The 26,922-nt window shown below is 44.8% G+C and overlaps 1 protein-coding gene across 2 annotated transcripts; it reads left to right on the top strand.

Moving 5' to 3' along the window:
* The first annotated feature begins 7,040 nt into the window (after positions 1 to 7,040).
* On the top strand, positions 7,041 to 17,572 carry CUNH8orf48 (chromosome unknown C8orf48 homolog). Of its 2 annotated transcripts, none has more exons than XM_044427407.1 (6): positions 7,041 to 7,159; positions 9,163 to 9,413; positions 11,138 to 11,257; positions 13,609 to 13,853; positions 14,913 to 15,065; positions 16,875 to 17,572. In XM_044427407.1, the coding sequence occupies exons 2-6, from the start codon at positions 9,209 to 9,211 to the stop codon at positions 16,977 to 16,979; spliced, it is 828 nt and encodes a 275-aa protein (XP_044283342.1). In that variant the 5' UTR covers positions 7,041 to 7,159; positions 9,163 to 9,208; the 3' UTR covers positions 16,980 to 17,572. The 2 variants fall into 2 exon arrangements, with proteins under 2 accessions (XP_044283342.1, XP_044283341.1); XM_044427406.1 differs by having other exon boundaries at positions 7,041 to 7,165.
* Positions 17,573 to 26,922: the final 9,350 nt, after the last annotated feature.

Genomic DNA, 26,922 nt, shown 5'->3' with positions numbered 1-26,922 from the left:
TTTCCCCAGAAAGGCCAGAGTTCATGTGGCATCATGAAGATGCAGAGTGGTATAAAGCAGTTTTCCTCACGCAGATGTTTGGACTTCAGCTTCCACTATCCTGGTGGAATGGGTTGGAGGTTGGTGGGGTTGTTGAGCAAAACATCAGACAGGTACCAGGGCTGGGGAAGCTGATGTGAAGTTAAAAGAATGCTGAGAAGAGCAAAGTTTAAATCAGGCCTTTGAGAGGCTTTGGACTATGAGGCCCATCATTCCTGACCACTGGCCATATTGACTTTGAGAAGGAGTCTCTCTCGGGCACCATGAGAAGAGCAGCAGCACCTGCTTCAGGCACCACACCACCTGTTGCAAGTGCATCCTCAGAGGAAGGGGAAAGGAAAAGGGTGGCCCAGTGGATGGAGGGGAGAGAAGAGAGGATTAGATGCAGGAAACTCTATGGCTTCTCCAGGTCTGACCCAGCCTGTGCTACTGCATCTTCTCTAATGGGCTCAAAGGCTCTTCTAGAGGGGAAAAATAAAGGGTGGGGGCAAGGAAGCAACAATGGCTTCTGTTGAGTGGACCGTCCTCCCGGCAGCCACCAGCAAGTCATTGACTACACAGATGCTTCTGAGATCCCAAGGAGAACTAAAGTAATAGAGACAAGCCGTTCTAAGGAATGAGAACTTTCACCTACTCTCTAGGCCCTTGGTGCTCCTGGTAGAGGTGGGTGGTGCATCTCAGATCAGTGGAACTAGACGTGCATTGCAGCTTTCCTCTGCAACTTAATGGGAGCTATCCTATGTGGTGAACCTGTGCTGGGCAAGGAGTGCAGTGCCCTGGGCAGCTCATATCACCAAAAGCAGTTTATTTTATTTATTTATTTATTTATTTATTTATTTATTTATTTATTAAAACATTTTTATGCCGCCCCATTCGCCGAAGCCTCGGGGCGGCTTACAACAAAAAGTTCAACACCCTGGGCAGCTTCCGTCAAGGCCCTGTGTGCCAGGAGGCTCAGCACCATGGATAGCTCCCACAGCATGAATGTAAGAGTCACTGGCCTCCGCGACCACCTAGTTTGGATTATTTGTTCAGGCTGGACTTATGGTATGGATATCAGAGATGCTCTGTGCTTCATTAAAAAGCAGGCAGTTCTGGTGGTATCGAAGGTGGCCGTTGTGAAACCTCTGTTGAAAAAGCCCGCTCTAGCTCCATTAGCCGTGCAGGAGGATGCCCAGTTCCAAATCCACCATTTCTGAGCAAGGTCTTGGAAGAAACGTTGTCCTGTCAGTTCCAGGTAGTCTTGCATAGGGCTGTCAGAGAAATGCGATTCAATTTCCATCAGGGTTTACCCAGTTTGCACCTTCCAGACCAAATCTGGACTTGGAAATCATCTGCCACCTGGCCATGGGATCCATGGACCCCAACCCTTGCTCCCACGTTTGGCAGCATCCATGCATTTGGAAAATGCTTTTATAAATGCATAGTTTTGAAAAAAAATCAGCTGTAATCAATGGGATGTGTGCATTTCAAAGAAATACAGCACTGACACATACATTTGGAAAAATGTGCATGAAAGGAGATGTGCACAGATTTTCATGAGCGGAGAGAGAGAAAGCCCCAAAGAATCTGACATGGGGTCAAGGCAAATGAGCTTCAAGGTGGCATCTGGAAGCTTTGTTGAGCTTCAGTTACTGACTTGAACATTTGGAATGCATGATTATTTGGACCCCTTCTTGCTCGACTCATTCCCTGGGCTTGGATCAGAAGCTACTCAGAACATGTTAAATATGCTGTTCTTAATGTTTAGTGGGAGGACACAGTTTTTGCCAGATCGGTTGTATGCCAAACAATTCCTACACTCCCTGTGGACTTTGTCCCATGAATTTCCCTTTCATCTCCGGTGCAGGGTCTTCGAACTCTCTCTATAAGGCAGATGATCCTATAACACATAGGTGCTAAATTTCGGGCCCATGGGCCAAATCTGTCCCACTTGGCACCCCAGTCTTGTTCTGCAGGATTCCGTAGAGCTCTGGGCCCACCTCCTTTCCCCCAACCAGCAGTTATTTAGTTGCTTCCCTGCTTTTATGTATTTTTTCTCCTTATTCTAAAAGGCAAACATGCCTGTCCTAAAATATCGTTACTGCAGGTAAGACCTTTAAGCTAAACCGTGATGGCATTTTTGGAATGGGGGCTCTACTCTTTGCCCAGAGCCTCAGAGAGCTTCTCTGGAGCTGAATCTGGCCCTTGAGCCAAAACTGGCTTGTCAGAGCAGCTATGAAGCATCCCTGAAACTTTACACAGTCTGGGGAAGCGGGGTCATAAATCAATATTTTGAAGTGAATAGATACGCTTTAAAAGCTCATTTAAAGGAACAGTGAGTGAAATGTGATAAATAAGTCCTTTGAATGTGGATATCTATCCATCTTATATATGTATCTTCTTATCAATACGGCTCGTTATGCACAGACCCCATTTATCAAAAAGTAGCAGAGTATTCCATTTGAAATGACTTGAGGTAATGCGCCCTTCAGAAGGACAGCTGTGTCTTTCAAAAAGGCTTCAATTTCCATTCATCCACTTCTTCAATTAGGAAATGGACCAGTGTTCAATCTAGTTGGCCTACACCTGCCCCCTGTGGACCAGAAATCATGCATACAGATGAAATGGTAATAGTTTCCATTGCAAGACAAGTGTGGGTTAGATACAGTCCTAATGAAACTGAATAATAAGCGGTAAAATGTAGGCCTGCCAATTAGTTGATTAATCATCTGACCATTGACTGATTAAGTCATTCACTGATGAGCAGCATGTCTCCAAATCGATAGCATTGGTGCCCTTCTGAGGATATCAAAGGAAATCCTCAATTCAGACCGAAATGGAGCAAAAAGCAGACAGCTCCATCTTATACTAAGAGAGTTCCTGAACTGTATTACTTCCAATGGTAGATGTGGGACATGGGTGCTGCAACTTGATTACCTCCTCCATAAGCGGGAGAAAAGTTCTAACTCAATATTGCACTAGGCATGCTAGAGAGGTTTCTGGGTATCTTTTTCCTTCCTTGTAGGCGCTTTCTCTTTTATTCATAAAGTAGTTAGGGATGCAGTATCACTTTCCTGTTCGCACAATCTGGAATGGTACCATACAAAACCAGGGCTAACAAGTCAGCCTTCCCTAGCTGAATCGAATGCCCCCCAGAAGTGTTTCAACAACTCCCAACATCCCCATCCATCCATCTGGGGCACCAGGTTTGGGAGGCTGCAGTACCAAATGATGTTGGTATAGTTTTGTAATCCTCTGTTCTCATGGAAACAAGTTTGACCCCAGTTGCTTTGTAAAGTCTTGTGTGGCTGAAGGTTCACTTTTGCTAAAAAAGGTAAAGGTAAAGGTTTCCCCTTGGTGTGAAGTCCAGTCATGCCTGACTCTCGGGGGCAGTGCTCATCTCCGTTTCCTGGCCGAGGGAGCCAGCGTTTGTCCGCAGACAGTCTCTGTGGTCGTGTGGCCAGCATGACTAAACACCGAAGTGCACAGAACACTGTTGCCTTCCCACCGAAGTGGCACCTTTTCATCTACTCGCATTTGCATGCTTTCGAACTGCACGGTTGGCAGGAGCTGGGACGGAGCAATGGGAACTCGCCCCGTTGTGCAGATTCAAACCGGTGACCTTTCGATCCACCAGCCCAGCAGCACAGCGGTTTAAACCACTGCACCACCTGCATCCCTTTTTTTGCTACTGAAATATAAAAAACGAACCGGTGTTGGGTTTTTGCCCAACTCCACATTGTGGAATGGTGTAGCCAAAGAACTGTGGTCCTGATTCCTAGACCTCTGTTGTGATGGGAAACCCAGAATGATCACTTTCTCATCCAGGAATCAACTATCTCATGATAAGAATGTGTATTTTTTGGATACATGCATGCACGTGCACACAATCTCACACTGAAAATGGAGATATTATCATGCAAATAGAATTGCAGATTCAGAAAGTTCAGAAATCCACAAGCAGAATCAAGCACCTCCAAAGAAAACCCAAGCACTGTGTTTCTCTCACGTTGTAAGCAGCTCACCCATGAACATTTCTGGTAAGTACCTTCTTATTGCTGGCCTGCAGAGCTTCTGAACAAAATGTGGAGGTGGCAGGTGGAGAGCCAAAGAGAAGAGCCAGCAAGAAGCCAGTCTTGAGGGTGGCTAATGGCACTGAATGTCTTCTTGTGCCAGCTCTCAATGGGCTCTTTTTGAGCATAACTAGAGAGGAGATCAACCCTGACTGCTCTTTAGAGGGCCAGATATTGAAGATGAAACTCAAATACTTTGGCCACCTAATGAGAAGGAAGGACTCCCTGGAGAAGAGCCTGATGCTGGGAACAATAGATGGCAAAAGAAAGAGGGGATGGCAGAGGATGAGGTGGCTGGATGGAGTCACTGAGGCAGTGGTGTGAGCTTGAGTGGACTCTGGGGGATGGTGGAGGACAGGAAGGCCTGGAGGAGTGTTGTTCATGGGTTCATGAAGGGTTAGACATAACTTTGCGACTAAACAACAAGTGTGATCCCCTGCAACAGAGGTGTTGAATCTCGTTAGCTTGAACGTTACATTCTGCTTTGGTTAACCTCTTGGGGTGGGCAGAGACTGAGGCAAAAGGAACAGAGCCAAAATACCTCCTATCCCCAACACCAGCATGTTTTAGCCTAAAGCTTAATGTCTGAGCAAAAGGGTCCTTGAAAAATGCAAACTCTCTCTGCACGCTTATTAACTTACACACACACTGCTGGTAGATAAAGATAATGAGGAGTCAGAGAGTGTTTGCTCCTAATTTGACATGCAATGATACTTAAAAATTCCATCCAACATATGATTAAATGAACTGCTAGAAAAGCTTGTCAGAGTCTCTTGTGGCACCCAACACAGCTGCTCTGCTGAGAAAGCACTCAGGGCCATTAGTGCCAGCGTGTCTTAATATTCCATGACACAACTAGGCCACACGATCTGTTAGCCCCTTCGGGTTCCTGAAGAAAACAACTTCTGGCAAGCGAGAACAATGGTCTTTGAAGAGCAAACAGCTAAGGGGTGACCGTGTGTGTGATGCTGCATGTGAGGAGTCAGAAAAAGGATCTGAGCTTGAAGTGCCAGTTGCCAAGGATGGAAACAGCCCTCTGGGGCCATCCAGGAATGTCACACTTTGCGTGGGGAACAGTTGGAAAGCTGTGATGAAGGAGAAGGTTTTGCCTGGTTTCTGTCCCTCCAGCTGCGGCTCAGTTTACCTCACAGCAGCACTTGGAGGTAGGCCAGGAGAGAGAGGCTGGTGTTAGGTGGACATCCAGAGAGATGATCTGGATGAAAACCATGGGTAGGATGCCCACTCCTTCTTCCTCCCCTCCTGCTGCCACTGAGAGCTCTTCCAGGCTTCCCACAGGTGCCAAAAAACAGCCAACTTTTTAAATGGTTCAGCGGCTTCACAACTGTGCTGGAACTTCTGCCCATTTAAGCTCTAGCTGGGGTGAGCAACTCATGTCCTACAGATGCTTCGGATGAAACTTTAATTACCCCTCAGCATTGGCTATGCTGGGTTGGAGGGCACTTATTTATTATGTATTTAAAGCTTTTATAAACTGTCCCTATACTAGTGTCTCAGGACGGTTTACAACAAACAGCAAGAGAAACAGAAATTAATTGCTCTACTGGGTGTAAGCATCATATCATGCTGGCTTTCAAGCCATGGAGGGCCTCTCAAGGAATTTGTGTGCAGCATTGCAGGAAAGTTATCTCAAGGGAGGAATCTAGGAAGGGGAAAGAAAGCACAGTCTCCTTAAAAGGAGGTAAAATAGACAAGGCAGCAGAGAATAAAAGTCCGGTGGATAGTGAGAAACTTGGATAGGGCTGATGAAAACTTGGCTTTTGAGGTCTAGCAACTTGAGATGTCGAATTGCAGGACTGTGCAGGACTGGGGTGAGTGTTCATGAGCACCTCTTGTGGTCATCAGGCACACCACCCAATTTTGGACAAGTTGCAATGTCCAGACTGTTTCCAAGGGCAGTCTCACATACAGCGCGTTGCAGTAACCTGGATGCGGAGTGACCAGTGCAGGGATGACCATCGTAAGGCTCTGCTCGTCCAAGCAGGGAGGCAGCTGATATTCCAGCCGAGGCTGGTAGACAGCACTCCTGGCTTCTGAGTCCACCAGGAGGGCTCCAAGGCTGCAAAGCTTGTCCTTAGGGGAGCGCAGCCCCATCCAGGAAAGACTGAACATTCCCCAGTCGGGCAGATGGACTCCCCACCAACAGTACCTCCGTCTTATCTGGATTGAGCTTCACCTTACTGGCCTGCATCCAGTCCATTACTGAGCCCGAGGACTGGTGAAGAGCAGAGACTGCCTCATGTGGGCCTCATGAAGACAAGAGGCAGAGCTCAGCCCAGACCTCCCCCAGGGGTTTCATGTAGATGTTCCAACACCTTGCCCAAAAACGGGATGCTGGCCACCGGTCTATAATTGGCGGCCATCTCTGGATCCAGGGGCGCCTTCTTCGGGACAGGCCTGATTACTGCCTCCTTTAGAGGAGCAGGCATCCAGCCGTCCCTCGGAGAGGCATTAATGACCTCCAGGACCCAGGCACCAATCCCGTCTTTGGCTTTGGTCAGCAGCCACAACGGGCAAGGGTCGAGTAAGCAGGCGGTGGGACGGACTCGTCCAAGCACCTTGTCCACATCATGGGGCCGCAGTCACTGAACTTGATCCAATAACGCCTGACCAGACGGAGTCCTTGGCACCTCCCCGAGAGGATCTGAATCACTTGGGGAGTCCGGCTCGTGGCGAATCCGAGCGAAGGATTCCACAGTCAATGGCATCGGAAGCCTCTGAGTCTGTGTGTGATGCAGCTCTGGCCAGGGCGGGCGAGGTTCAGCGGCTTGGCTGCTGGGGGTGGGTCACGGAGGGTGGGCATGGGGCAGAAGGGGGCGATGGGCGGAACGCAAGTGCGCTGGGAACATGCGCCGGCGGAACGCGAAGTGTGTGACGCCCCCCCCCCGGGAGCCATGGCAACGCGCGGCCTGCAGAAGGTGCCGGGGCGGGCCGGGCAAGCGGGAAAGCCGGAGCTCCCGGGCGGAGTGTGCACCCACGCCAAAGACCCTGGGCGGCTCGGGTCTTCTCACCCGGGATGGACATTCAGGAGGCTCCTGCGACTTCAGGTGGCGGTGGGTCTCCCTGGGGAAAGGATTCTCTCCTTGCAGCCCCCCCACCCCAACTTCCACCCCGGGTCTGGGTTTAGGGGACAACTATCAGCCCTCATTAATACAGATTTGCTGACATAAAAATGCTGGTGAAGGCACTTAAAACTCTGTCAAGACGTGCCTGATGCAAATAGTTGTCCTTTCCATCACTCCCCTCGCTTAAAGAGGATGACAAACCTTGCATTTATATCCTGTCTTTCTCCCTCTTCCAAAGAACTCAAGGCAGCTTACAAGGCAGTTCTCTGCCTGTCCATTCTAATTATTGATTTTATATGTTTATTAGATTTATATACTGTCTTTTCCTTGCTTAAAGAACTCAGAGTGGCCTCCATCATTCTCCTCCTGCTGCTCTCAGATCTTATCCCCACAACATCACCCCCGTGAGGTAGGCTGGGCTGAGAGTCTGACTGGCCCAAAGTCACCCCGTTGGCTCCCTGGCTGAGAGGGGACTTGAACACGGGTCGCCTGAGTCCCGTTTCCATGCTCTTAACCACTACACCACACCGGCCAAAATACTTCACATGCACTCATATGGCAGACCTCCATGGTAAATCACCATTCCCAATAATGACAGTATTTGCTAGGCAGCTTTAGTCTTTTTTTTAGTGCTTACACTGAAACAACACTCAGGGCTGTTGCCCTGAGCGTGCTTACTAGGGTATAAGCTCCTCTGTCCACAAAGAGACTTGATCCGAGTCCTTCAGAAAGGTTGCACTATCAGTGTTTATCTGTTTCTGTGTATTTCTCAGCTGTACCTTCCCTTTGCTGTATTCCACCCATGCCCCCAGTATCTGATCAAGGTTTAATTCTGGCTTGCTTCATATGGCAGTGAGGGGGACAGCAGAGGTGCAGTTACAACAAGAACCTCTTCACCTGCCCCAACAAGCTCCAAATGTATATTGGAGAATCTCTGGGAAGATTCTCTGCTCTATCTCGTGTCATGTACCCTGATAAAACTTCTGAACTAATATTTGTATAAGTAATAATCATGTGCCTGCTCAGAGGGGAAATTTATCTGGAAAAGGCTGCATAATGAGTTTGTCCTTTAATGCACTGACAGAACTTGCTATCTTCTTGGTGTTGCAATAAAATATGCCCCAGTGTTTAAGAAAAAGTGGAGGAAGTTTTTCGGTATATCTCTGACTGCATCACATTTCTTCATGTTAAGTGTCTCTGTGCTATGGACGTTTGTCTTTCCAATTATTTTACAAGGTTGAAGCTGTTTTATGTTTGAAAGTAGGCTTTTGATGTGCAAAGCACTTCTTGCAGACAAATAAATAGAAGAAAATTTGGTCTTGCTTAAAGAAAAAAAAGCATTTTTCCCTGCAAGGCATATCTGTTTTGCCTGATTTATGAATTGTGTAATGGTTTAAGCCCTGGTTGCTTAACTCAGAAATTGTCAGGGCTGAGCAAGAGCAAATGGGTGTGTTCCTTCCTGTGTACTTGTGACTTCCATTTTCCATAAACAATCCAGCAATGTCCTGTTTCTGAATTGTTATTGTGACACTTGAAACTGGATCTCTGAGTTTTTTTAGGGAGTATGCTACCTAAAACAAACCATGGGTAGTTGTTGGGTTAACTCTGGGTTGTTTAACCCCTAACTGTTCAGGTGCTATTGGTTAAACATGGAAGGCAATCATTGTTGCCCCTCCTCTTTAGGCCAGACATAATGAAAATGGAGTATCTTCCTTCTAGCTTTTGCTTATACAGCTGAAGACTATGCAATTAGTTTTGGTATCATGGTTTTTCAGATAAATTCTCTTGAAGTCATTGTCTGGTATTATTATTATTATTATTATTATTATTATTATTATTATTATTATTATTACATTTCTATGCCGCCCCTTGCTGAAACCTCTGGTTATTGTCTGGTTATTGTGCTCAAAGTCTACAGGTTGGTAGCTTTCCATTAACCCTTTGCTGCTTTAACTATAATTATTTCATGGTATGCTTATTTTTAGTTAAGCACTGTGGTGACCAGCTTCTAGGCCGTGCGTAACAGAGCAGATGGAGTGGAGTTGGAACGATAGCAGCTCTGTTCCAGACTATGCAGAGGAAACATTTGCATCCTTCAATGAAGGAGAGGAAGAAACCTGCAGGCAGTATGAGAATGACCTATTTGAATCTTATTATTCTGGAGAAGAGTCGGAACGGCCTGCTGCATCCGATCTGCCTGAAAGTCCATGCCAGTCATCGAGTCAAGATGAGGAAGGTGTGTCAGACTTTCTATTTGTTAGAAATAATTGTATAATGGCAGGAGGCTTAGATCAGCAAACATGCTGAGGGAGCAGGCGAGGTGGGAGGAAGAAAGGAAAAGTGTCTTGCTCCCTTCACAGGAAGCAGCAAGTACTCAAAATGTTGACTTACCAAGCCAGGTTTTCTTTTGTTGCTGAGTGAAGAGTCCTAGTGAAAATAAGGGTTTATATGCATTCATATAATTCCATTAGCAGAAAGTTTCTGCACTTTGTAGATGTCCTGTTTTTAGGGTCAGGGTAGAATATTTTGCTTTTGTGTGTGCAAGCCATTGTGCAAATTGTTGCATAAGGCACTGTGTAACTCCTTCGAACTTGATTGGGTCAGGTGTAGCCGAGTCCCGGTTCTGGTAGTTATACCCAGCAGTGTGTTTGCAGAAAAATGGCAAGTGTTGCTGTACTATTCACAATTGGGCAACCACTGCCAAAACAAGCACAACAGGTGCGAGCAACACAGTCATCTGAAGTCATGATACATCATGTAGCAATTTGTGCAAACAGAATCAAGGCACTGGATAAGGACTTGCGCAAAGATACAGAGTTTCCGGGAGCTTTGTGCTAGTGAGATGACACCTTTACTTACCAGCCAAGAAATGCTCTGTGCAGACAGAGGTAGAAGTGTCGTGTTTGGCACGGTGGGGCAGACCTATAGGCGAAGGAAAGTTACAATCCATCTTCAGGGCAGGGAGAAGTCCTGTCCGCCTTCATGGGCATGTGCCAGTAACCCCCAGTGCTCCTTTGCTCAGGTAGCATCCATGAGCAAATGGGGCTGGGTCCCTTTGGTCACTGAGTAGTGCAGAAAAACGGCGCAGAGGGTAGAACTAAAATGGCAGCCCCTGTGCTCCCGTTACCTTCTGTGCTTATGGCATCCTTTCACACCAGTGCTTTAATAACGACTTGAGCAAGCGAGTGGAGGATGCTGTGCACACATTTTTCTCACGTAAGCCCAATCCTGGCCCATACTGTACAGCCAGACTGTTCGGTTCAGGCTGACAGGGACCGAATATCCATCTTGCATAACAGTGGATGGTTTGAGACAGGACAAGAGGCGGTAGCTATTCTAGTTGAGCACGGATACAAAAATGGGTTAACATAATGCAATCTTCAGCAGACATTAAGCCCTAATGAGTTCAGTGGCACTTATTCTCAAGGAAACGTGTGGAGGATTCTAGACTCTCACCCATCTGTTGCCTGTTTAATTGGAAGTAAATCTTCCAGTGTTCAGTGGGACTTACTCCCAAGTAACTCTATATATGATTGCTGCCATTGCTTTCCTCTGTCAAAAAAGCCAGCCAAGGACTGTGTCTGAATGAAAGGAGCACATTGTTTCAATGGAACCAGTACCTGGTTTTGTGCCATCTGGATTTCAGATGCCCTTCATTAATATCTGTGGTTCTTTGGCACCAATTATTCCAGAAAATGGCCACATGTGAAGGAAGCTCATTTACTTTCCCAGTTTCTGTCTTAAATCTGGCATTGCATTTTTTTACTGTATTTCTCAATTTCTACACTGTACATTGGATTTTATCACCTTATATTGTCTGGCTTTACTTGTTAAAAACCAATTAATATCTTAGGCTATTGGTTAGTTTGAAATGGAATAAATAAATAAATTTCTTTGCCTTTATTTTGGCATAATGTTGATATTCTCCCAACATTGAGGCCACTTCTGATTTGTTTTTAGTGGAACAAGACTCAGAATTGCTGGATTCTGAACCTGTAGAAGAACATTTAACTAGAAGGTGGATCAGAACTTTGAAAAGCAACAGAACTAACACTGGGGTAGCCATTGAACAAAATAATGGTAAGTCCAGAAAAAGGCGCACTTATCCTTCGGGTGCTCTTGCCTTTGGGAGCCTCCTTGGCTCCTGGCCCCCCACTCAACTGCCTTGACAGCTGCATTTTCTGTGTCACGATGCGACCTTCTTCTTGCTGAAGTCTTTCGGTCTGTTGCCATAGCACCTGAATGCTTCCCAAGTGAAAGCCCACCGGTCTTGCAGCTCTTGCAGCAAAATGCTCTCCTCAAAGTCTGGGTGTGCCTTTAGCTCTGTGATCCCATTAAATAAGGGTCTGTCGCAACCAACAGATCCAAAATATGGTGGCTGGATGGTGGACTGGAACATGTTTCGACAGTGTTTAAACATGTCCACTAGCTTCCTTTATGTTGCCAGGTAAAAGTGGAAAGGCCTAACTTTAGCCCTTAAAGCTCCCTATAGAAGCAGTTTTGCTTCGCTTCTCCTTCGTCAGGACATTGCATGGCTTAGTTTGGTTTCCTAAACCCCCAGCAGTGCTCCCTATTAAGTACTGGGGTCAGCCAATATAGCCTTAATCAGATCAGTCGCATCACAAGCCTGTGTCTCTGAAGCCAGAACAATAACTTGTGTGAAATAACCACCATTGTTTTTATGTTCTGCAGTCCAAAAATGTATCTCTTGACTTTAATAAATGCTGAAGTCTGCAGCCAGGGGAACCTCTTACAATTTGTTTTATCTCCTTGGAAGTGGTAGGGATAACTGCTTAATCGGTTTTATGCATAATTGAAGATTAGCTGCAGGATAATTAAGGCCCGCTTGGTAAGCTTAGGAGAAGGGAGCAATTTGTCAGCTTGAAGTGTTCCTTTTCAGGTAATGCTGCAAATAAATAAGCAGAGTAATCCAGCCGTACTGTGAAAAGCATGATTCAGACATTGGCTTGTGATAACAGCATGCTTCATACCCCAGTTTCAGTTCACAAAACAAAAAGACTCTAACGTCTTTAAAAGTCCCTTTCAGGTGTTGGGTTAAGATCCAGGTTGAGGTTAGGCTCTAGGTTAGGGATAAGCGAACAGGTCCCTCTGCATACTGAGGGGCTTGGAACTATCCAGATGGGGCACAAGAATTCATCAGTCAGCAGGAACCCAGTGCGGAGTGCCTTTATGGAAGCTGCTGCGATTTACAGGCACCATCCCAGCCTTTTATGGTTAGGGTCCAGATCCAGCTTAGGGTCAGGGAACCACTGGTCCTTTGTGTGCCTTGGGACCTGGAAGTCGTCCAGAAAAATGCGCAACAACCAGAGATGCGGTACACACACACTCCGTGCAAGGTGCTGCAATTCACTGGGGCTGGACCGGCTTTCAGGATTAGGATTTAGGTCCAAGTTAGAGTTAGGGTCAGGAAAACATAGGTCCCTGTGTGTGCCTGGGGCTGTGGAACTAATGCAGATGGGGTGGAGAAATTTTGTGGTCAAGAGGAAAGGAAACCAAGTGTTGCTAGGTGTTGGAATTCACCACTTTTAGAAACATTTCAGGGGGAAAGAAGGAAATTTGGCTACATAGAACTGAATTCATCTGAAGACTCTTTCCACACAAGTGTGACAGCCACTTTTGATGTTTAACTTTTATGTGTTTTTCAATTTATGTCTGGCCAAGGCTAGAAATTTAATAGAATACAATAATAAAGAAGGGAGGTATGCATATTTACATGGATGTGTACCTTTCTGAGTGCCATGGGCTTGTTCTCTACTAAGTTTGTTTCAAATTGAAGCCTATGTTTCTTGCTTTTATTTAAACAGATATGATTGGTGAAATATGGCAGGACCGGACAAAACGGGAACTTTTTCATTTATTTGGAATCTCTGCTAGTTTAAAACCATACACATGCCATTTAGGTGTTCCCGTAAGCAACAAAAATCCATGTAGGCCATTGAGCTATGAAATGCAAAACACAATTTGAAATGTAAGCAAAACATTGCTTCTCGGAACCAAGTACAATTGCCTTCCACCCAGATAAAAGTCTGGAAAACATAGAAACATAGAAACAGAGCGAGTCAGAAGGGTTCCCCGGGCCATCTAGTCTGACCCCCAGCTCCAGCCGGCTCCGCTCACGACATGCCCACCACGTGCATGTCCAGCCTATCTTCGAACACCCCATCTTTGAACAAAAAGCTGGCTTCTTGCATTCATAATAAGTACTTTCATGAAATACGAAATGGACATGGTCCAGCCAAGGTTAAACACTCTGAAATACCATTGGGAAGATAAGGGTTGCCATCCTGTGCACACTAGGAGTAAATACTAATAGACGCAGTAGGACTTCCCCCCAAGTGAGCATGGATAGCATTGCATTCCCACAACTGGAATCGACAGGGGGACCTGCCCTCGGTATTTTTGTTTTGCAGGTGCAGCATTGACAAGAACTGCTGGGGAATCGGAGGAAGAGCTGGGTGCTCTGCGATCTTTTTGCGCCACCAGGATCAATCAACTCTGCCATCCACCAAGTGCAGCTCCAGTGAAGATCAAGCGCAACCATCCAAGGCGTGGATCCACATTAGAGAAGCCTTTGCAATGCGATTTGAACCTTACTGTCCCTGAGCAGCTAGTGAACAGACTCCATCTGAGGAATATCGAGGAGACTATGAAACAGGTATTACAAGGACTTTTGCTTTCTCTCCCATTGCTAAAAAAGAAAAAAAAATGCAAGTGCAAACGCAAATGCAAAGCATTCTTACTAACACAGGGATCGGGTTTTGACTTGCATGGATTCATTTTGCATGATCGCTATTGAACAAGAAAGCTCTTTTCAATACTGAAACATGGAAAACGAGTTAGGTGCAGTCCTGTATGTACAAAGATAGCTATTTACAATTTATTCAGCACTTTTTCTGTTCACATGTATTGCATTTTCCTTCACAACAATCCTGTCTTGATGACACGTATTTTACTGATGGGGAATTGAGAGTGAGAGAGCATTACTTGTCTGAGGCCATGTACTGAGTCTCTGAAAGAGAGTACTTGAACCCAGACTATCCAGATCCAAGTACAATGTTCTATCTAGTTGAGCACAGGAGACAAATTGCATATGCAGATAAGTACTTTGGAGATTATTTATTTTTCTTCTGGGCACATCCACATTTCTTCAAGTGGGCTACTTTTTCAAAGGGTTGTGCTGGGCTCAATGGGATGGTTAAAAAACATTACATTTACTGAAAATAATGTAAGGACTTTGGTATTATATTTATTGTGTCATGGTCTTATGGTACAATCCTTTTCCTATTTACTGAGAGGTCCTTCTCTGTTCAGTGACAGCGATTCCCAGAAAAGCAGTTGTGCATAAGATTGAAGCTTTCTTTCAGGACTCCTTTACAAGCCATCCAATCTTTAAAAGATTCACAGTTTGGGGCAAGTCTGCTTTTGACAACAACAGACTGCTTTCGTATAACAGCTTTTGTAATTATGCTGGTTCCAAAAAGCAAAATTAGCCTTATGTAAAATACTGTTATTATTACTAGATGGTATTTTATGGGGGAAAATGAAGTTTGGTATAAATGGAGCTTGGATTTACTTATTGTGCTCATTCTTTGGAAAACATTCAGAACAAAAACTGCCTTGAAAGAGCACACCTTTGCCTCGAGACATTACAGGTAGGCCGTGGGTCTTTTTAACTAAGACTGTCATTTTGGTTATTTGTTTCTTTGCCTCTCAGTTAGCAGGAGCTGATATGCACCAACCCTCACGATGCCCCCACTGCCTAGGGAAAAGAGCGGAGCTGGCAAAAGCTGCTTTTCTGCGACGAAGGAAGGCCTTGATGGAAGAGGCATTGCTTCAAGAGAAACTGGACGAACACCTGTATACCAAAGTAAGCCGTGATTCAGGCATACACAGACATTGTCACAGGCTTGCAGATAAATGCTGCATATGTGACTGATTTCAGAAAGCTTTTGATCGGGTGGAGTGCCTGCACAGGGCTCTTGCTCCTTGCAGCACTAGGGAGAAACAGAGGTTCCACCAAAAATTATTCAAGGAGAAATGCTGTGAGGTTGGTCCCACCAACCTCTTTTCTTAAGCCATTTCACTAAAGTTTCAGCACATTCACTGGAGTTGGTAAAGCTTACTTCTGATCAGAATCAGGTTATATTGTTGATTTCAGATTTCCCTTCCTGCCCCTTCAAAAACAGACAAACCAACAAACCCCAACACCTCGCCAGACAGGATAATTAGCGCTGAAATACCTTCCACACTGGAAAGGGTTAAGACACCTCTGCCAGGTGTGGTGTGCTTTACCTGCCACCCATGTGCCAGTCCTCTGTTACACATTGCAAACTCTGTGGATGCATTTTATAAAAGGGGGGCGGGGGGGGGGAAGCTGCCAGAGAGAAAGGGATTATGAATGCTAGCTTGGTCCTTAGCCCGAGGAAACATCTGAGCCTCCACTGCTGATCCTGGAATTTGACGTGATGTTATCATGTCTTTGATATTCCTTTGATGCTGATCACTAAAGGCTTGAAAACCTGGTCTGTGAAATAATCCAGACTTGTCTGGGGGTGTATATTGATCCATCAGTTTTTCTACCACTGTTTTCTCAGGAGGGAGCCAACCAGCTGGATATAGAAATAATTTCATGGAGTCCAAGTGCACCCATGGAATCATGGAATATTTGGACTCCCCTGAGAATATTGGTATGATCCTAGTCATGGTCACAACCATGGATCGGTCTTAATGAAGTTTATGCATCAGCGAACTCAGTACTTCTGTCAAATGAATTCTCTACAGGGGACCCAGCTCTGCAGCCCAGATCCATTTTTTTGCCTATAATCTTTCCATGAAATCAAGACTACAGCAGTCTGCAAGATGCACAGATGGAGAACAAAAAGGAGCTCAGCTACCAAATTATCTCGTTGCTTGCCATGAGCATACAAAGCTCTCATGCACAGAGAGGTTGTTCAGAGTGGCAAATCACGTACCGTTTAAATTATGATGGGCACAAATGTGCTCTGCTTATGAGCTTATTCTGTAAGCAACCTCTTCTGTTCAAGCAGGTTGTCAGCATGATGGACTGAAACAACCCAGCCGTTACCTGAACAACAAGCCATCGCTCAGTCCTTGCTGCAATAATCTGTGAACCGGGTCAAGTCTATGTTTCTCAGTGTTGTACCCTAAGACTAGCAACAGTTCTTTGGCAGAATTCTTTCCCAGCTCTGTTTCACGAGACAGCTGGGGCCTTCTGCGTGCAAACTGCATGCACTGCCAAGGAGCTTGCTGTCTCCTGGATGCATGATTTCTGCCCATGGAAGCTGCATTTCCCCATTGCAAGATTTTCTTGCCGATTGTCACATATAAGTGGATCATTTTGGTCAATGGCTTGTATCTACTTAACTGGTAGGGGTTCCCCTCTCCAGGTGGCTCAGGCAATTGTTAATGGGTGTTTACTACTTTGAGCATCACTGCTGGTATCATATACATGATGGGGAAGATGGGACATACATCTTAAGTCAATATAAAGGCTGGAGAACTAATTATGTGGCCTCAGCTGACATTGGTGGCATAGGATCTCCGGTGAGAGAAGCCCAGATAATGTTCTTGTTAACATTACCTTGATAAAGAAAATGAGAATGAAAAGAGAAATTGTCAGCAAAACTTTCTTCTCTCTCTCTCTCTCTCTTTCTAGGATTCTCTCACCCTAATTGGAGAAATACACAAAATCCTTCCTAACCTTTCCGAGGATCCCAGGAACATATGGCAGAAACAAAAAGAGCGCACCCTGAAAGCTTAGCACCTCTATGATTGGGACCATTTAATCAAAGCAGAAGAGATGGGTTGAATCCACACACGCTGAACAATGAAGAATCTTCCAGGGTCCAACTCTGCATCCCCCTGTGGTGCAAGCAGAGCAACTTGCTCATATCTAGCTAAATGCATATTGCAGAATATGAAAGGGGACTTTATCGTTACTCTGACATGCCAAAGCTATTTGTGTGCATGAATTTCCTTCCCGGATTTTGGAGCACCTGACAGCTGCTTCTACCTGTAAGCAAAACAAATGGTTCTATTTTTCAAGGCAGGGAGGAGTAATTATTGGGTTTCAGTTCAATCTCTTCCTGCTGCCACCTGTTAAATTGAAAACGGGAGCCCCATGTGGAAGGAAGGGATGGGGTGGGGGAAGAAGGTTGGAAAGGAACAGAGAAAAGGAAGCCAGAGGATTCTTATACCACTGAAAAGAACAACAAATAAGAAGTGACATTAATTCATAACCCTGATTCAAAGATGAGAAGCAAGGATGCTAAATTAGTGATGTCAGTTGAGAGATGCTGAAGCAAAGGCTGGCAATAAAAATACTGGCAAAACTATAATAAAATGTCTAAATGATGTTCTTGTGCTTCTTTTTAAATGTTGATGACTGGTTTGGGGGATTATATCATGTGGATGTTTATTATTGTTCCAGTTCTTGTATTTACATTTTAATTGTTTTATTCATTTTGCAAGTTGCCCTGGGAATTTGATTGAAGGGTGGTACAAAATACTTAAGCAGCACAAAGGAAAGAGGTGTACATGTCTGTAGAACAAATAAAAGAGATGGCATTGTAGGACTGGAACGGCTGTTTGGGGAGTTTATGCTTGTCTTCATCATATTTTTAAGAGGTCAGTCATGAACTGACCTGCAGAAAATAATTGCTAAAAGGAACGGCTGGGAGAAGCAAGCGTGCTGCTGGAGAATGCCTATCTTGCCATGCAAAAAAAGAGGCCCCAGGACTCTGCTGCACCGCTTTGGCTGCAGGGACTGGCTTCTGTACACCGCCGTTCCACGTTCGTGATGAACAGGAGGACTCGCATCCACCCAGGACTCCTGCTCTCCAGTTGGTGCAGGTTTCCAGACCAGTGGCCAGTGCTGAAACCCAAAGGCATCGCTCCTCGACCTGCGCTTTTGGCGCATTTTACTCATAGATGCCCTTTTGCAGTTAAGGCAGCAAGATGTCCTTTGCCACACAGTGAATTAGTCAGGAATGAAAGAACCTTCCTGCAGACCGTTTTATTCAAGCGTCATTTTAATTGTTAATGGTATTTATTTTTATTCTTCGGCCAGGGCGACTTATTTTATACTGTTATATGTGTTTTATATTGTTAATTTATGTATTTTAATTTATTTATTTGTAAGCCGCCCCGAGGCTTCGGCGAATGGGGTGGCCTAGAAATTTTCTAAATAAATAAATAAACAAACTGTAGCCGTGGGATGCCAAGGACCAAACCCAGATTTCCGAAATGCCATATATGCCATTTCCCAGTGACCATTCCTTTTTTTTTGGGACAGCCTCCTTCTCCCTCTTCAAATGCCCTGAGCCAGACTGGTGCACCAGCTTGTTCCTAGCCCTGCTGCAACTCATCGATAACTTGGCAATCACAGGATAGCATTTCTGTGGAACTTTGCTACTTCCTAGAGTATCTGAAGCACTTGCTTGAAAGTATGCCAAAGCCTTCCTGTTCATCTGAACTGGATCAGGATCAACTCACTTTCTGGAATTAAGGTTTTGGGGGCATATGCTTTGGAAGAAGGTAGCTTGTACATGCCATTTACACTGTAGAGATGCAGTTTCTCTGGCGGGGAAAAGTAAGGAAGTGGTACAACAGGATGTTAGGCAGATTCATCTGTATTGGTCTTGTCTATCAGAAAAATGGTGACATACATATATTTTGGGTCCAGATAAAGGTGTGCTGATTAACAGCCACCCTCTTCCGCATACAGAAGACGCTTTTGCACAACTCTGGAGAGCAAGCAGGTTTTCTGCTCTTGAGATGCCACGCATTTGCCATGAAGCTGTACTGCATGGAAATAAAAGGAATGCCTTTGCAGCATTTATTAACATGACAGATTGTTCCATTTTGAATCCATCCTCTGTGGATTTGTTTCAGCACCTAGCCCCTTTCAAAAAATGCCTACAATTCTTAAGAAGCAGAAAGGGGTCCGGTGTCATCCTGATGATATTGTGCTTGGGAATACTCCCAGGAGTTTTGGAAGTAATTTGCAGCCTGCACTAGATTGTAGCCGCTCAGCACACTCAAAGCTTAATCTGGATAAATGTGAATTTAAACAGAGCTTTCTTTCCTGAGACCATTTCAGTACAAGGGACTGGGACCTGATCGGTTGTGGCCAGGGATGCAGCAGCTGTGGTGGGAAGCGCCAACATGACCAGTCCCCCAAACCTGAATCTAAGAAAGACTGGCAGCATCCCTGGTCGGAGAAGTCTGGGCGAGGCGGGCAAACAAGCTGCACCGGGTTGGGGTGGTCCCTGTGCTCCTAGAAAGATGCTCGCCAGATCCTCCACCTTTTATCTGACATGGTGCCGGGATGAGTATTCTTGTCCCAACCTTGAGCTCCATGTCTTCTCCAGGCTTACCTGGGCTGTTGATTCCCTCCTCATGTCCCAGTGATAGGCTAATCCCCAGGAACAGCCACCTTCCTTCCTGATTATGCTCCCCAGGAGTGAAGACCGAAGGTCGGTGAGGCCAGCTTCCCTACCAGTACACCCAGTTGCTTCTGGTAAGGTGAGTCGTGCTTCGGAGCCACCAAAGAGCTGTAGAAAGGCTGGGCCATCTCTCTCTTAAATGCATTAATGCTCACTGCTTGTTTATTTCTTTTATTTAGTAATAAAATAATATTGTTTTCTTCCCACACAGAATCATGTACGATCCATAAATACATTTTCAAAATACCCCTGTAGCAATTAAACAGGCTTCCTAAGAATGCCCTGTGAGATCTATTATTGTAATATTCTTAAGAACAATTGTACGCTTTAAGTAGTCTTTTTGTTTTCTTTTACCATTTCTTTCCTTTTTCCAAAGAACGGGCCACTTTTCCTCTCTCTTTTGCCTTCAGGAGAGCAAGTGTACAGCATTCTCACAGTTTCACAGCTCATTGAAGAAATATGCATTACATTGGCTAATGATAATTGCAAGCAAGCCATATATTTCAGCAGGATGGTTATATGTTTTATATCTACGTATACATAGTACCCACTTAAAAACAAGCAAAACCAGATAGTTACTCCTCTTAAAGAAAAAGGCATTTGGTTCCAGTACTCACAGTCTTTTGCAAAATGTATCAACTATGAAAATAGAAGCATGCTATTATAAGCTTGGTTAAAAGAAATAATAAGCATGGTTAGGTAAGAAATAGGGCTTACAACCCAGTTTTTAAGATAAGCTTAGTTCATTAATCGTATAAGTTTAAATTAAATCTGCATGTGAGTAAAGGGGATCATTTTGATGAGGAAAAAGCAGCATGTTTCCATTATGGGCATCATTGAAGAAGATGTGAAAGAGGAGAGCAGGAAAATGCTGCTTCTTCTGCGGGGCCAACCTCACATACTATTTTCTCCTTTCTTGCATTAAACGTATTGTGTTTTTTAATCAGCCCAATCTAATCAAGGGCACAATTTTGGTCCATCAACTCGTCTTCAGTTTTGCCATCTAACCTATTGATGGGCTTACAGTGCAATCCTAGGCACGTCTACGCAGAAGTACGTCCCATGGAGTCCCGTGGGATTCGCTCCCAGGTAAGCATGTCTAGGATTGCGGCATGGATGTCGCAGTCCTGTTAGAAATGCACATTTTCCTTGCTGTGACTAGGAATTGGATTGCTGCCATGCCTGACGCTTTTCTACCAGAAGAGCTTACACGGTGACTCGAAGAATGATGAAGCATGCCCATTTGAATTCGTTCTTTCTCCCTTCTCAACTGAAATGCTGATGCCTTGAAATACACCTCTTTTGAATGTACCCACTGCCAAAAAAGTTGACCTATGCACCATGATGGTGTGTGTGAGACTCGTTTGAAACAGAAGCTCAAGTTTCTTCTAAACATGCTGTACCTAGTTGTCTTTTTTCTTGGGGTATCAACTTAAGAATCTCAATTACTGACCTTAGAAACCTTTTCCCGATGAAATTTAGGTCCTGTGTCAAGCTCTCAGCAGTCCCTCCTGGAGGGAGCTTTATTTAAGAATATCAGAAGAGCCTTCCTGGACACCCACTGACCAAGTGACCATCTAAACCAACATCCTATCCCTACAGGGTAGTGGTCACACCAGCTACCCACAGGACCAATTCCAAGTGAATTACTGAATTCATTATTTTTACAGGGTGCTTCAACCACAGTTGAGAAATCAAACCCTTCCATGGTTGTTATAAAGGTGGGGAAAGAGTTAACTGCATTTATAAAAGGAAGGTTCATTTTTAGTCAAACACCCACGGTTCCTTGACTTTGTGGAATTACTTAGAGAAAAGAATGAAAAGCACCAGGAACTATGGAAGAAGTATTAATATTTCTCACCTGATAATGGGCGTTCCTTGTTAGAAATGGATTTGTTAACTCTCTTTTGGTTCACCACCTTAGCTTGAGTTTTCACCTACTTCCTGATAATGCATTCGTTTCCATTGTTTTGAATGGCATTCCCATAATATTCAGGGAAATTCTGCATTACAAAGCTTTCATGATGATTTTTTTTGTGGGGGGGAGGTGGAATCCTACTTCTTTCCAAACTTTGGGCTGTATCAGAAGCTGATGTACCAGAAGATTTATATCAATTTCGGTAAGGTTCTGCCCTTTTGCAATGGCTGAAGTTTGAGATCTTTGATGTCAGTGGTATATTTCAGATGAAGAAAAAGCTTCTGTTCTCAGACTGGCTCTTCCAGAATAGCTCTATTGCACATTAGGGGGCTATCCTTTTAGTGTCAATTGAAAAACTGCCCCTAATGAGCCATAGGGATACATGAAAATGCAACTTTACAATGCAACTGTTGTCTTCATAAACAAAATGAATGGAAACTGAGGCTATGGGTAAATTTCAAACCATGGATGACTTGTCCCAATTGGGTAAAGCAATGGGAGATACTGCTTAATTGCTATACCCATGCGTATCTTCTGAGTTCCTCTTTGCCATCCCTCCCCATGTTCTTAGTAATGCAAAAATATTATGGATAAACTTGGGCTGGTGGTTTTAGTTTTGTCTTTATGAAACAAGTCTAGATGTGCTTTGAAAACCACTCTTTTCATGGTCCTTTTGATATTCTTCATGGGCCTTTTTCAGTCTTTCCTTTTTCAGTTTCCATTTGTGAAAGCAGTAGGTCACCAGAGACATGGTGATCAGCGAGAAGATGAGGACCAGCACAATGACCAGGGCAACCGCAGAAGAAAGGGATGCCTCTGTATGTTGGGCTTCCGCATCACGTGTGGAATTCAAGATGGCGGATGTTTCATAAGCCTTGGCTGCCAAAAACACCGGCCTGGAAGTGCCACTGGACCTGGGCCGCATTGGGATTGTGTAGGAATGCCGTCGTGTTAGATATTCTTCTGAAGAAACATGCCCCCGGTCCCTCTTAACTTGAGACGATGTAGCACAATTCTTAATAGTGTTCACAGATCATGCGAGAGAAACTGTTGGCACAGGAAGAGTCTCATACTTTCACAGAATATATGTTGCCTCCTGGTGATAAGACTGATAATCACGTTTGGATTTTTTAGATCATTAATCAGGAAAAATTAGTAAAATCATGATAGCAAAGCAGCATCCACAGGTCTCAATGAGAATCCATGCATGCTTTGGTCATAGTTTGAGTTCATTTCACTCTGTGGTGCTGGTTGAGGAAGTGGAAATGCTCGTAACAGAAGGTTATGATGGAAGGTTTCTTGCTAAGAGGGGAAATTGGTTGGTCAAAAGATGGCTGCTCCACTCAAGTACCTTGACTCTTCCCAGTCTTTTCAGAACATGCTTATTCACTTTCTTAATTCTTTTTTAAGGCTACGGATTGTTTCCCAGCTTGCGTCTCCTGACAAACTGTCCATTAAGTATGCAGCTTCAAAATGTGACCTGGGGACAGAAAAGGACAGAGGGTAGTTCCTGCAAAACAACACACAAATTCTCTTCTTGCACAACACCAGGGAAGGCCCAGGTCATTCTACCTTAATTTCAGAAGTAATTGCTGGAACACACATTAAAGTACAGAGCTGGCCAAGTTTTTCACCCACAAATGCCTTTCCCCAACCCAGGTAAGAAAAATACAAGAACAACAATAATCTAAATAGCTAATCTCTTTGTCCATATAAGACGCCCCAAGTAAGCTCCCTGCCCACATCACTGCCTAATGATGCAACTGGCCCCATCCGAAGGAAGCTCTAGACTTGTCTTGGTTTCTTGTAAACTTCAATTAGGCACTCATTCAGTGTTTTCCAATGCATGCAGAACTCACACCAATGACTATTTAAGCTCCCCAAGAATCCAGTTTAAAGTAGAGATTTAGGACTGAGAAGTCCTTGAAATTTTCTGAGAAACATTCAGAAAAGTTCTTTTCCAAGCTACTGGCACAGCTTGCACTCAGCTGATAGCACCGAGCCCAGGAGGATGCCTCAGCAGGGCACCTGGTCCTTTGGTCATGAATTCAGCACTACGCACATTTCCAGCCAGCTCAGAAGCTGTTCCTACCCACTACAACCTCAATCTTAGGGGCATTAAGCAGTATCTGATTTTGCTTTCATTCATGACATGTTCATCCTGCCTTTCCTCCAAGGAGTTCTGGGTGGCATCTTTATTTTATATGCACAACAACCCTGTAAGGTAGCTTGGACTGACAGAGGATGGTGAGCAGCCAGGAAAGATTCCACAGGATGTCCCTGAATGCATTTTTTCCCTACTCCAAGCCCAGAGAGTCTTTCTGCCTGCTGGCTCTCTTCGATTTAACTCCAGCAGGTCTGGACAGGGTACATTGGTGCTTGGCTGCATTGGTACTTTCTCTGCCTGATATAGTTCTACTTTATTGACTTGCTTCTCTGCTATCCAACAGCTGAAGCTTCCTGTATGGCTCACATGGCATTGCATATTGGGTTTGCCTCACTTCTCATGCAGATCCTCCATCGCATGCCGTGTTCTGTGCTCCCCACTCCTTACACGACTTCATGCCCTTCTCCTGCATGTTTATTGAGGTGCGTAGGTCTCTTTGCTGGGACTTCTTGGCACAGACAGGCAGGCAAACTGGAGCCTTGCGTCACGAGACAGTCCCGAGTGGCGTCCTTTTGCTTTGAGGCTCCAAAATTGCACTGCGGAGTCCTGAGGTTCTACAAACTGCTAATTAGGTGGATTGATGTGCTTTAATCCTATTTTACACTGCACTGGATTGAATTTTAAATTTATTCTCTCAGTGCAGAAGGCAACTGGGCCATCAATGGCCATTACTTCTCCCAGGCAAAATGCCCATTTTCCTATTTCACTGGTGGGAAGAAGTGATAATCCTGAGAGCTGGCTTTGAGCTGACACTACTCCTCTCTTGCCATAAAGGAGCAGAAGTGCCCGCCAGCAGTCCCTCGGGCTGATGCAGCTCTTTACACGGGCTTTTTCCATTTGTGCCCCGCAACACCCGCACCGTTGCCTTCACTGGCCTTGTTCTCACTGGTCCACAGATTGCTGCGTCAGCCTTTTCGTTCTGGCAGCAATGGTGATTCAAAGTCCTGATGCTACATCTGAAGTAAGGATGTCACCACTGCCATGAACCAGACTGTGTGGGGCACCGCAGCCAGTGGCCATGTGGCAAAGGAGGACAGAAACCGTGAGGGCAAGGAAGAAAAATCAGCGACACAGAGACACAGCAACAAACACATTCAGCATCAAAACAGTGAAAAAGTTCAAAGAGGCAAAGGGTTTGGGGGAGTGGAGAAGTGTGCATTTGCTCTGCTGTGCTAGATGTATCAAACTGCAGAAGACTTGTGCAATCTTTAAATAGTGCTTATGTCTCTCTCAAGCCGAATCGGGCTGTCCTTCCGGCTTACTCTGGCCTGCCCACACTGGCTGCAGCAGGGCCGTGACATTGTACGGTTTGTGCATAGAGCAGGTTCCAGGTTTATTCCCTGGCAACTGGAAAATAAGTATTTGCAGGTCGGGCTGGAAATATTCCTTCCTGAAATGCAACTGCATCACATCCTAGTGATCTCCCGCCGAGGTCTCGCCCATCACCATTTGGTCTGTCGATCCCGGGGAGTGAAGCAGGGCCTACCAGATCCGCACCCCTGCTTCTAGAAACTTGAACCCCAAATTCCCCTTGCTGCCACACCTCCCTCTAAGCTTCTTCACTATGAATGAGATGAACTTGGAATAAATCCTAGTATGAATAATCTTTAGCACTCGGACCCACAGACTGAGGGTCTGTTTTGCTAATCAATACCACATTCAAGGATATTTTGCTTAGGTTCTGAGAGTGCTTGCTGGATTTTAGCATTCTGTCATTATAAAAAAGACATCAAAGAGGAAACACTGACAAGAAACAATGGGAAAAAAAAGGAAGACGTTCTTTAGAAGGATGCTTAAAATACAGGATTTAAAACTGTAGAGATATCCGTTGCACAATTTTCTCATGATGAAACTGAAGCTAGATTTCTTCCAGGAAACTCACTAGTGGAAACGAACAACACATTTCGTTGTTTACGTTAAAATCTGGTTTTAGCTATTAGTATAATTTTTATGGGTTTTGTTTGTTATCATTTATATTGTATTTTGTTGTGTTTATCAACTGTTGTATACTGCCAGACAGCTTTGGATATTGGGTGACATAAGCACTGTAAATCAGATAAATAAATTGGATAGGTGGAGAACTTGCAAATGAGACTGGAAGGCATTTGGCTCCAAAAGCTAGGAAAAAGCCACAGGAAAGAAATCTAATTGTCAGTGGCCCAGCTTGTTCTCCAAGACTGCTCAGCATTTTCCACACCCTGTTGATGCTTGCAGGTGCTCATGATCCTCTGTCTTTCTGACTCTTGGAAATCAGTGAATACTGCATTTTAATTGTGCTAGAAACAGTGTGGAAACCCCTTTGCATGCATGTGCATTTCCAAGCAGGACCTCGGCAGGAGCGATGATCTAAATACCCTCTTCCCATGGCACAGTCCTAATCTGACCTCCCTGCTCTGCGCCTTCTATTTGTAAAACAGAAATCCTTTGCAGTAAGCCAAACCACGTGAAAAAAGAGGTGGGGAGAATTACGTTTCATTCATTTGGGTGCGGATGACAATTTGCTAACATGAAAGAATTTGAGAAGTACAAGAAGAAGAAATGTGGGAGAAACCAGATGGATTTCCCCATTCCGAGCATGTAATCACATCTAATTTGGGCATTAGATAGAAGTAAGGAAACAACAAGGCCCTTAGCTTACTGTATACACTGATACTGATACTGTATACACTGATACTGAGGCTACTCAAGGCTGTTAAGCTGCTGTATCTACTTCCTGTTTTACCGCATATAATACCGTGTTTCCTTTCCTTTTTCACTACAGGAACTGTAGGTGGCACTGTGGTATAACAGAATGGTGAAAATACGAAACAGAAGCTTCTAGTTCCTTTCACTTTCCCAATTAAATGCCCCCTTTGGCTGCTCTAAAGAACTTTTCCAAAAGTGCTGGTGAGACACAGAAGTGAAACTGGAGGGTCAAAATGCTTTCTTGAGAACCCACGAACCAAAGTGAGTAGGGAAAAACAGGTGCACCATAAATGCCTCATGCAGAAAAGCTTTAATATATCTGGAAAAGATTGATAGGAGTGAAAATAATATGGACCGGGACAAAAAGAATGGCGTTCTGCCTCATGTCTTTTTGGACTGCACAACAACAGGGCCCAGAAGCATATGTAACCTGGCTCTGATCCAGCCCCTGCAGACCCACACGCTTCATCCATCCCTGGTTTTCCCT

The sequence above is a fragment of the Varanus komodoensis genome, unplaced genomic scaffold (genome assembly GCF_004798865.1).
Source record: "Varanus komodoensis strain SLA01 unplaced genomic scaffold, ASM479886v1 scaffold18_3, whole genome shotgun sequence".
NCBI classification, from domain to species: domain Eukaryota; kingdom Metazoa; phylum Chordata; class Lepidosauria; order Squamata; family Varanidae; genus Varanus; species Varanus komodoensis.
This window is presented reverse-complemented; position numbering and strand designations above follow the sequence as displayed.